The sequence below is a fragment of the Rutidosis leptorrhynchoides genome, unplaced genomic scaffold (genome assembly GCF_046630445.1).
Source record: "Rutidosis leptorrhynchoides isolate AG116_Rl617_1_P2 unplaced genomic scaffold, CSIRO_AGI_Rlap_v1 contig327, whole genome shotgun sequence".
NCBI lineage: Eukaryota > Viridiplantae > Streptophyta > Magnoliopsida > Asterales > Asteraceae > Rutidosis > Rutidosis leptorrhynchoides.
The window spans coordinates 62905-74698 of NW_027266568.1; the positions used below are offsets into that span (position 1 = coordinate 62905).

The 11794-nt window shown below is 39.7% G+C and overlaps 2 protein-coding genes across 2 annotated transcripts; one reads left to right on the forward strand and one right to left on the reverse strand.

The window, feature by feature from the left end:
- The first annotated feature begins 5252 nt into the window (after positions 1-5252).
- Positions 5253-7097, forward strand: LOC139882934 (uncharacterized). Its single transcript, XM_071867180.1, has 3 exons — positions 5253-5579; positions 5669-6556; positions 6642-7097. Exons 1-3 carry the CDS (start codon positions 5253-5255, stop codon positions 7095-7097), a joined length of 1671 nt encoding a protein of 556 aa, XP_071723281.1.
- A 2004-nt stretch (positions 7098-9101) lies between these two features.
- On the reverse strand, positions 9102-10147 carry LOC139882935 (protein MAIN-LIKE 2-like). The gene is made up of 2 exons (XM_071867181.1): positions 9498-10147; positions 9102-9234 (listed from the first exon to the last, which is right to left on the reverse strand). Exons 1-2 carry the CDS (start codon positions 10145-10147, stop codon positions 9102-9104), a joined length of 783 nt encoding a protein of 260 aa, XP_071723282.1.
- Between the last annotated feature and the right edge of the window lie 1647 nt (positions 10148-11794).

An 11794-nucleotide genomic window follows, 5' to 3' on the forward strand; every position in this document is an offset into this window, starting at 1 on the left:
GAATCCTAACAGTTGGTATCAGATCCATGGCGGCAAAATTTTGAAATCGATAAGTTTGATGGTTCCACTATTTTTAATCTTTGGAAGGTGAAGGTGGAAGGTCTCTTGTGTCAGCTGGGTTGTCGAGAATTCATAACCGAAGAAGGTGCGCTAGAGGCGTGGGATGTTGAGAAGAAAGTCTCCATGGAAAATAAAGCACATGGCACTATTTTATTATCTCTTTTAGATAATGTGTTGTGAGAGGTGATAGATAAAAAGACTGCGATAGAGTTTTCGGATGCGTGGGGCGAAAAATACTCAATGCAGAATCTAACTGGAAAGATATTCCCGAAGAGGAGAATGCACCAATTTAAACTCCGAGAGGGAGATTCAATGATGAGTCATCAGGATGCCTTTAACAAGATGATTCTTGATGCTGAGGCGGCTGGGATAAAACTTAGTGATGAAGATAAAGGCTCTAATCTTGATATTATCACTACCACCATCTTGGGAGTACTTCACGGATACCATGCTCTATGTTAGAGATATGATTACATTGACAACTGTCAAGAATGCTCTTTTGCTGAAGGACATGGACAAAGACAGCGTAAGTTTCAAGTGCTGAAAATCAAGGTGTGGGTTTGGTAGCAAGATACAAAGGCAAATCGAAAGTCCCGTTAGATTTGTTGGATAAACCTCTGTTTACTGAAAAGTTAGCTTGTGTGTGGACAAGTTGGATTTTGATAAACCCTAAGTTATCCTTAAGGCTAATTGTTGAAGGTGGGAAGAGCTTGAAGACTATGGAATTTGTATCAAGGGGGATAATTGTTAGGAATTTATGATCAAGATTCCTAGTTTGTCACAAAATTAGTATATTATTAAATTGTAATAGGTATTCCTTTATCAATTAGGAATATATTAGGTATTCTTAAGTCATGTAGGAAAATAGGTTTATATATTTCTTAGATCAATTGGAAATAGGTTTTAGTTTATGTTAGTATAAATAGATGAATTCGTATAGAGAATCATTTGTGGATGTATTAGTCTAGAGACTAATACATTTGGAGTCTAAATTGAGTATGAATTAGTCTAGAAAAAAGTGTCTTTGAATAGAGAAGCACTTGGTAGGCTGTATCTCCTCGTTAATAAAAGCTCTTGAGTCTTGTTGTGGATGTAGATCTGTTTTGATCGAACCACGTAAATCTCTTGTGTTTTTACTTTCGTATTCTTCCTGTTACTTTATCGATATTATTTCGCATATTTTTGCCAATCAAATCCTAACAAATTTATCAAAAAAAAAACCAAAGATCGAATTCATTCTCTCACTTCTTTGAGTTGTATGCATTCTTGCGAAGAATGTACCTCAATTATAGACATGTATCAACTACTCTCTTACGTCATATAAATCACGAAACCAATCATTCCTTCTAAAAATTAAAGGTAGCCATTATTACATCATATAAATCACGAACCAATCATTCGCTTCTAAAAATTATAGGTAGCCATTATTACATCATATAAATTACGAAGCCAATCATTCCTTCTAAAATGTATAGGTAGTCATTATTTCATGCAAATCCTTCTCAAAATCTCCAAACTGACTCTCAAATGCACCTCTTCAAGTTAGACTTAAAGATTGAGTTTTATGATAAATATGTGAAAGTTTTTCTATAAACTTTTTTTTCTTATATGCCACAAGCAAAGCATTTTTCAATGCTAAATGTTGATCGGTGATAATTTAAAACGGTAATATCCCCTTCATAGCCTCCAACCATTTCTAAAATGTCATTCCAAAAGTATTTTCAATTTCATCTTGCAATATACCACATCCAAATAATATTATTGACTGCATGACCGGTAAAAGGTGCAAATGGCATCTTATACTTGTTAGTTTTGTAAGTTGTATAAAAAATAATATCGTCAAAAATATGATATGCCAATCGAGCCTTTGCATCAACCCATAAAAAAATATCATACGATCATTATAATCATCCATCTAAATGGCATAGTAAAAGTCAAATTTTCAGCATACTTGTTCCTTCAAAACTCAAAACAGCTTGATCATCTCCAACATCTAAATTACGTCTACGGAAGGTTTTAAGAAGATTCCAACAATCTCTATTACAGAATGAAGGATCACTTGTATTGAATAAATCAACAAATTTTCCGGTTGTAAAAGTGCTTGTTGATTGTAAAATATATATTACAAGATGTTGTTTAGCATTCTCTGTTATTGTGGCGGTGAAAGGAATGCACAATTAGTCAAAGTTTGGACCATTAATACTAACGGGTGGAAGATTGTTGGAAAATTATGATTTATTAGCGATTAAATTATGTTAATTAATCCAAAATAAAGGAGAATTGTTGTGCAAGTAAATGACATTGTATACCAACCATTAAATACTTAAAACAAAAAATATCAGAATAAGAATTTCTTGAAATTGAAATTTATGCACTCCATATGAGGTTTTAAAACTATTATGGATAAATGGACACAATTTTGAGATTAGTTTATATATTATGAAACTAGACATCCTAATATTTTTTTCGACTAAATTGGGTTCATTTGACTCAAACAGTTTTGAACCAAAGTTTGGGTTCAAATTGGAAGGCAAAAGTGGAAATAGTGTATTGTTTTGAAAAGGTGCATTTCAAAAATAAATAAACAGTTATATCTCTTCATAAATTTGCCTATATAAATGAGATGTCTTTTTAATTTAGAAACACATAATATTGAGCACTCTTCTTCTCTAAAATAAGATTTCTTTCATCCTTGTTCTGTCATGAAAATTGGAATATTGCTATTTCAATTCTCAAGACATGTTTAGTAAAGTTTTGAAGAAAAACTATCCATAAATCAAGTAAAAATATAGTGGTGCATTGTTTTCTTAAAAGCATTGATCCCTCAATATCTAAACATCCATCCAACAAAATATTCAAAGAATTTGACGTGTGCATCAAGCAACAATCGACTTTTGCAACAATTAACATCAATGTTTGTTTTCTTCATCTTGCCAAAAGCCAAATTAAAGTTTGCTACATCCTGAAGTTCTACTCTGTAGTAATTTCTAACAACATGCAATCTCATTGACTGCTCTTTCCAAAGGTAACAAGTAGCAAATGCTTCCAGATTTTGAATTATCAAAAAATTTTAAAAATAACTATACCAAATTGGTAATTACAATTATTTTCATCTTATCAAGAAAGGAGCGACTGTAGGTGACTTTGGTAATCCAACTGAACATTTACAACGATACACAATAAATTTCAATATTACTGTCATTGAAAAACCAAGATTCTATCATTCTTATTGACTGCTCTTTGTGTGACTTCCTCTCAGCTTGTGGCAAGCATAAGGGTTACAGTAACCAAGCAGGACGACGGCACAGATTATGGAAAAGTAGAGTTCCACATCTCACAGGACTGGACAGGTTTCAGTCTAATTAAAGGTTTATTTTATTGATACAAAAACTGTGGAACATTAAGATGCAACCGACTAAATTAAAATTGGTCGGATTGGGTGAAGCACACGATGGAGAGAGTCTCGTAATAATAAACTAAGCATTGCATACTTAAATGTCTTATTGCTGATAAGAATAAGCAAATTAGATTCTCTCAACTGAGATTTAATTAGAATCTCTCAACTGAGATTTAATTGCTGCTTGGTGATGAAGTTGTGTAGCGTGTCCAAGAAGAAAATGGGTGAGGAAATGACCATAACGATAATTAATATATATATCGAATTTCCTCGACTCATATTTGTGGCAAGATAAAAGTGATTAGCAAGTTAAGGGTCCTCTATATGCCAGTTAAACAAGAAAAAATGTTTTGGAAGGTGACAATTCAGTTCATCCAAAAGTATTATATTTTTGCAACTTAAGACACGAGGCAGCAGAGCTGGTTGCACTGAAAATTAAATTAATTGGGTTACACATGAATAATGATGTAAAATCACTTTGCAACAATTAATATTAGGAAAATCACTTCATTTAAAACCACTCCAAAAACATTTTTCATTTTTCATAGCTATGAAATATGTAAACATGATTTACAAAAATTTATGTTATTTGTGTCGATGCTTCTCCTTCTGCATACAATAATTGTGAAGTGTGTTTGGGAAAATGATTCAGGCTTTTAGGTTAAGCGTTTGTGAACTAATCCTCGACTTTTATTCATAAAAAGCTCACTTTCTTATAAAAGCAAAGAACTGTGAATAAAAAATTTCTCATTAACGTCCTCAATGGTTTGCTACAAAAGAGTTTATGTATGAGCTGCTGCTCCTGAAATTCCATGGTGTGATTTTGAGAGTTGCAACGTGTGGATACTGTTTTTGCTGTGGTGTATCAAAGAAAAAGACTTGAAGAGTGAAAGATTGTAGAATTATGTTACTTTACTTCAGTGGAAAGTTTAATGACCTGGAGTTAGCGTGTCCAAGAAGAAACCGGGTTAGGAAAGCAGTTTGGCCCATGTATTTACTGATAGTAATAGAGCAATGTAGATGAGAAGTGGCCGCTGGCGTGTGCTGTCGGCGTGATGTCTTAAAGGTAATTTATTACTACCTCCGTATCAAAATACATTATGTTTTGAATTTTTAAATTCATCCAAATGAATATTTATTTGGTCAACAATCTTCATCAAATACATATCTATTAATTTGGATGGATCTAAAAATCCAAAAATATTATATATTTTGATACAAGTAGTAATTATCTACCCGAGAATTCGATCTAGTATATTATTAGGGGCGCGATACTGTTGTATGACGGAACCCTAGAAGGTGGACATGCATAACCATTCCTGGATTCGGCAAAACCGGGAATGCTAATTACCACTATGCCCGGATTCGGGAAACCGGGATTGTCTATACCCGGTAACCTCAACACCGGGAATGAATTTCCCGTGCCCGGTACCCTCAACACCGGGAATAAAACCCGGTAACCTCAACAACCGGGATCAAGCTTTTCCCGGTTTCACCAACACCGGTTTCTTTGTTCCGTATATGAGGTATCCGGGAAAGTTTTTGCCTATAAAACAGACTCGGCGCAATATACATTTTCACAATCTCTTCATCTTTTTCACAATCTTTCAAATATTCAAATCATAATTTTATCTTCGTACTGATTTAGATTTTTTTATTTAATATGTCTTCATATTTAAATTTATATTGGACGAGTTCTGTACAATATGTCAATGGCAAGATCAGTCTTTGTAGTGTTCCCGACGCAACGCACTTGATCGAAGATAGGTTGAGTTATGATGATTTTTCAAAAGTGATGTGCATTTATGCTGGCATTGAAAGAGAAGCGGTACAATTGAGGCTAATCTACGTATACGTCGTTGATAACGGTGATAAACAATGTATCGTGATCAATGATGATGCTACATTATCATTGATGTATCAACATCAATCTTGGAGTCGTGACTTGTTCATAAGCTACCATCCGATTCATAATTCGGGTCGTACACCGGGATTCAATACCGGGAGAGAGTCGAGCAGTAGGCCGCGCGGACGGCGGGGATACGGGCCCTCGGACGAGGATCACATTGTTCCTCGCGTTGCAGATTATCATGTCTTCAGCAATATGGATGGACCTGATGAGGTAACAAACCGCCTCTATTACCTACTCGTCCAGAGTTATAGGATGATGACCCTAGCACCATAAAGCTCGGAACGCATTTTTCGAACAAGGAAGAGGTTCAGGGTGCGATAGCCCTATGGTTAGCTAGGCGGGGAGCGGAGTACCGCACTATTGTGTCAGATCAGACTGTATGGGCGGCAGAATGCGTAAATCGTCCAAACAGACGTGATAAGAAGCCGTTTAACGGTACTGTATGCAACTGGAGGATCCGTGCTTCTTTTAAGGGCGAATATCGCACGTGGCAAATGACAGTCTGGTGCGAGGGACATAATTGTGACGGAGCAAACAACGTACAGGATGATCGAAATATCTCGCAAAATCATGTTGTCCATGTCATAATTGGTAAGATTCGCAACCGTCCAAGTTATCGAATCAAATCCATTGTTGAAGACTGCGAAACATATTTCGGCTGTAAAATAGGGCGGAAGAAATCTTGGGACGGCAAGCGAGTGGCGATGAACACGTTATATGGAGATTGGGAGACAAATTTTCGCCAACTGCACAGTTACATGCGAGCTCTTGAACACTGCAACGATGGGACGAAAGTGCAGTGGAAGTTCAAGAAGGAGGACGGGGTGATAAATAGTCGGAGGAAGATTTTTAGGTACGTATTTTGGTATTTCGGTGCGACGAAACTCACATTTGAACACAGTTACCCTGTAGTTACCGTTGACGCAATGCATCTCCGAGGCGCTTACAAGGATAAGGCGATAGTTGCGCTTGTGAAGACTGCTAACCACAGAGTCGTCCCAGTCGCATATGCCATCATAGATGAAGAATCGAACCACAGCTGGTATTGGTTCTTGAAATACCTAAAGAAATACGTTCTGCACGATACGTTCACTTGCATCATCTCTGATCGTCACTCGAGCATCCTTTCTGCTATCTTTAATCCATTACTTATACATATTTCTCCGCACAGGTTCTGCATGGAGCACGTTCGTGCGAATATGATGGCAAGCGGTCCCGAAGAAGAAAGGAATATATGGGTTATGTTGGGCCGTGTCTACCGCGTTGGATCAGGCAAAATATATGAAGGCTTGGACAGATCTTATAGAAACGAGTCAGCAGGCAGCTACATATCTACAACATATTCCCCTCGATAAGTGGACATTGTTCCAAGACGGATTCTACAGATGGGGCGTAACTACTTCTAACGACGCGGAGAGTTACAATAACGTTCTTAGAGGCGATCGATTCTTGCCAATAAGGCCATTCGTCCAGGCCACTCACGCAAAAGTTATGGCGATTTTTACAGACGAGATGGCGAAAATAAATAGGTATAGATCTGCTCTTACACAGATCCCTTCTCAAACATTCGAATACAACAGGATGAAAGCGAGGCGGTACGAAGTCTCCGTATATCCAAATTCTCCTGGCCGTACGTTCAATGTCATATGTCCTCCGTTGCGTCTCGGAGTTCCGAGCCGTCAACATACTGTACAATTTGACATGGGTTCATGCACATGTTTAGAGTGAGACACTTATAGAATTCCTTGTTCTCATGCAATGGCTGTTGGAAAGGCACTGGGCTTTCGTCGACTAGATCTGGTTCATTGTTGTCACACATGGAATGGTTGGAGACAACAATTCAGTGGTGTGTTTCATCCTGTGCCTAATGAGTGGCCCGAACCCGATTTTTTGCTCCTACCGGATGACAGTCGGATGGTTCATCATTCCGGACGAGGTCGTAGAAGAATTAATAGACGACGATTGGGCGCGAGGGACTACGCGATGAGAACAGGTCAAAGGACACGAGGGTGTAGCAATTGCAATGGACGAGATCACGACAGGAGGACATGCACGTTAACTCATCCACCTGCCAATAGATTGCCGTTGAACATGTTGTACGATCCATACGGACTTCAAGGAAATGCGCCTCTCGATGATGACGAGTACGATGATGATTTTGAACATTTCGACTACGATGAGGATGACAGTGAGGACGAAACTAATGAATCTGGTGAGGATGATGATGGAGGCGATGATGAAGACGACGACGATGACGACGAACCTACGACGACGAAGATGACGATGATGTATAATCATATGTCTAATTTATGTGAATTTTCTAGTTATTGAAAAATAAAAATAAAGTATTATTTATTACATATTAATATAAATAAATTATTATTCATTACAACTGCGAACAAATATAACTGTAAAGTCATCCGTAGAACCAACTGTCCCTCCTCTTCATCTGACCCCGACCTATGCGATCCTGTCGCTGTAACTCCGTCTCTTCTACTGGTGGGTCGGGATCGTGTCAGTCTGTGATTGGACGCCCTGAGAACTGGACCCGATACCTAAACCCATATGAACGTCTGCAGAATATGAGCGACGAGGAGTCTCGTACGTGTAGGTTGTTGCTGCTGCGCATCACCGGCCCAAATCTCATCCAAGCTGTACTATATGGGTCCGAAGTCCCATGTGCGGCTTAAGGTACGAACTGATGAAATGATGAAGTCGCGTCGGCTAACTGATCAGCACTAAAATCCGGGGCGGCTAACATATCAAGGAACCTTAAGTTCACTTCTTCTGAAAACAAGCCACCGCTCCCCAATGTCTGTACCTCTGGCACAGTACCTAATCGTGGATGGCAGGCGGATGTAGAGTGATCGGATACAGCAGATGATCTGATACAGAATGTCGACTAGGTCCAGCATGCTGATCTGATACAGAACATCGACTAGGTCCAGCAGACGGGAGGGACCCGCTTCATCGCGACGACCGGAAACGGACTGAACGCCGGAGACAGAGCGATGAGAGGGACCCGCTTCTTCGGTGGGACGTACTTCGGGAGGAGGCACTCTGGAACGTCTGCCGCCCCCCAACACCCGTCTCCCTAACCGACTCAAAAACGACCTGGAATGTGGAGGATTGTAACTCTGACTGGGATTCTCGTGGACGACTCCTTCATCCATAGTATCGGTAGTATTGCGGATTGGGAAACCAGTGGCCTCCATCAAGTCTTTGATCCTGGTCGATATCTGCCTGTAATTATCCACATGCTCGGCGAGATAATCGACGCCGCTATACGTCTCCTGTAGGTGGGACATCCACCGCATGAGGTGGCTCAACTCTACGCTCTGCAATTCAATGCCCAACAAAATATAATATGAGTTAATAATTTTCAGTACAGATTCATCAACGTCATACTAATATGAAATTAGTAACACGTACCAGAGCATGTGATGAATCGGTGCGCCCATGGTAGCTTGCAGCGGGTGGCAAATGTGGATCCTGTACAAACTCCACGGTCTTACGTAGGTACCATGGAATATAAGCGGCATCCGACATGGGCTGATGTGTAGGGACACGCAACGACACGGTTAGCTCGATCGTTCCACTGCTCAACGTAATCAGCATGCTCTCGTGCCAAATTCTTGGGGTGTGACGACCTCTTCATTCTGTGTAATCTCTGAGTATCGACCGCATTGAGAGGATCGACTGGAATAAATTGGGTGCATCCAAACTGACGCATCACTCTGTGTGGGTAGTGTCCCTCCACAACATAGTAGTAGTGGAGGTATGTCCTGGACATCCAAATGTTCTGACCCCGACAGCATCCAGCCAATAAAGAGTCCATGTGGGCGGCGTATGACGTCCATTCGAACTAAAAGGGAATGAACAAATTAATTTTTAGAAATAAATTCATATTATCGAAGAATTATTTAAAACATGACGGGAACTGGGAAGAGGGAATACCTGCGACGGAGTCATCAAAGATGGCTGATCCCTATAGGCCAGGAGACGTGACTCGGAACAGTGGTCCTGGACAAAGGTCTGGTCCATCTATGTAGGAAAATCGTGAAATTCAGATGCGTCCCAAAATAAACTATGAATTTAGTTATATCATTTGAGGAGTCGTGAACTAACCGTGCTGCAAATGGGAAGCCCTCTGGCTCCAAATATCCTCGATCACATCTCGGTCTAACCTTAAGTATCCTCGACCATGCCCAAGACTGCACCAGTAGCCCGCACATGTTCGTGGAATTCTCTCCTGAACGGGCAGAGTCGCACAATGCGCGATAGGTGTATGCAAGAAGGGCGCTGCCCCAACTCAATTGACCGCAATTCTTTGGATCTTCCAGGAGCTGCAGCAGGAAAAGATCTATCTTGTTCTGGCTCTTATCTGGGAAGAAGCATCCAGCCAGCAACAAAGCGACGTGGCACCGCGCCCTCTGTAGCGCCTCATCGTCTGAAATATCTACCACTTCCTTATGGCGCTGCAAGTGCTCTTTAATGCTTGAGAGCCGAATAGCGGTCCTCCCATCCCTTTCCGGAACAAAGCCCAACAGCCTAAAGAGATACCCGGGGATGTCGGCGGGATAGGACTCTCTACCCGTAACGGGCAAACCATCAACACGCAAACCTAGCAATACCTCCACATCTTCAAGCGTGATGGTGGCCTCGCCTACGCATAGGTGGAAACTGTGAGTTTCGGGCCTCCAACGCTCGGCGAGTGCTGTCAGGAGATGATGGTCATACTCCATATAACCTATGGTCGATACTAACCCAAACCCCATCATCTCTATAAACTCATCCACCCGAGGTATGCGATAGATGTCTAACCGCCTACACTCCAAAAAAATGCATCTGCTCTCCGAACAATTAGGGCCTTATCACACTGCTCGTCCAATGCGTAAATATGCAGCGATCTATGTTGCGGCTGAAACCACAATAGATCTCCAACCGTAGGTCCCTGAGGAATCCATGAAGATCTCTGGTCCATAATCTGCGAAAGATAAAATTACTAGTTACTTACACTTAATGAACAATTGTATACATTTCATAGATCAAAATTAAAATTTATTCAATTTGATATTTAATTTATAAATTTTTACATAATCAACCTTAAAATATTAACATTAAGCTATGGTAGAAATCGGACCGGAAAAATAGAAGCGAAAAAATCGAACCGGAAAAGCGGGCATGGAAAATCGGACCCGAAAAATCGAACCGGGAAAATCGAACCGGCAAAAAACGAACCGGAAAAATCGAACCAGAAAATCGAACCGAAAAATCGAACCGAAAAAATCGAACTGGAAAAATCGAACCGGAAAATCGAACCGGCAAAAAACCGGACCGATTAAACCGGACCGATAAAACCCAACCAAAAAAAACCAGACCAATTTTCAAGCCACGAAATTAGATCGTAAAATCACATCGGTTCAACGGAAATAAAATTCATATAGACAAAAGTGAATTGGAAAAATCATATATCTACACAACAACTAAATTCTAACTAAATTTCCACAAAAAAAAAACTACAATTTGAATAATTTCCGGAAAAATATAAACTAAATTGATTTAACGCACTAAATTACAAAGAAATTTTTTTAAAAGAATATCTGAATATATGTCCCGGTGTTGCGAAATCCGGATTGACGGACTGAAAAAAAAAGTGAGAGATGGCTGCCGGACGATTTTAGTAGAAGGAGATGAAGAAGAGATTCTGCGTGAAGAGAAGGAGAAGAGGCCGGTTTTTTAATTTCTTAATCCCGGTGTTACCAAACCCGGGTCAAACTCCACCATGCATGTGAGACACGTGTCCCGGTAATGCCAAAACCGGGACTCCCTATTCCCGTATTCCACAACACCGGGTCAAACATCTCACGCATGTGAGACACGTGGCGCTTCCCTCTTTCTCCCGTATTTCTTAACACCGGGAATACAGTCCCGTATTTCACACTATCGGGAATAGTTAATTGCGTGATTAGACTTAATTATCCCGGTAACGGGAAATCCGGGAATGGTATATTTGTTAAGGTGAACAAAAATACTCATTTTTTTGTCTAGCTATTAGGGTTGCATGATACCCTTATAATTTACCGTATATTATTAGTCAGGCTTATCGCTCAGAAGATTAAAAAGAAACAGAGAAGAGGTAGGAAAGAAGGAAAAACTTATGACCATGAAAACGAACGGTAATGTATAGAGAGAATTATTCATGAACATTGCATTCGATTAATAAATAACTACCAATTAAGCATTTCAAACAAATGATAATTACAAATAGATTGCGATTGAATGATTGATGCATAGCTAAAATATTACTGTAGACATGGTAGATATGATGGCAAAAATATTTACCATATTCTAAATATACGAATAATATTATACCGTGACCTGGAGAACATTATTGCACAACAAAACACCAAGACAGCTGTTGT

What these genes read in the sequence shown, in the direction of transcription:
- LOC139882934 (XM_071867180.1), top strand. Translation starts at nt 5,253, where the DNA reads ATGTGCATTTATGCTGGCATTGAAAGAGAAGCGGTACAATTGAGGCTA. An exon ending in ATATGGATGGACCTGATGAG is followed by an intron (nt 5,580 to 5,668) that starts GTAACAAACCGC and finishes TTTTCGAACAAG; the next exon opens with GAAGAGGTTCAGGGTGCGAT. An exon ending in ACAGGTTCTGCATGGAGCAC is followed by an intron (nt 6,557 to 6,641) that starts GTTCGTGCGAAT and finishes GCGTTGGATCAG; the next exon opens with GCAAAATATATGAAGGCTTG.
- LOC139882935 (XM_071867181.1), bottom strand. Translation starts at nt 10,147, where the DNA reads ATGGGGTTTGGGTTAGTATCGACCATAGGTTATATGGAGTATGACCAT. An exon ending in GGCTTCCCATTTGCAGCACG is followed by an intron (nt 9,235 to 9,497) that starts GTTAGTTCACGA and finishes ATTCCCTTTTAG; the next exon opens with TTCGAATGGACGTCATACGC.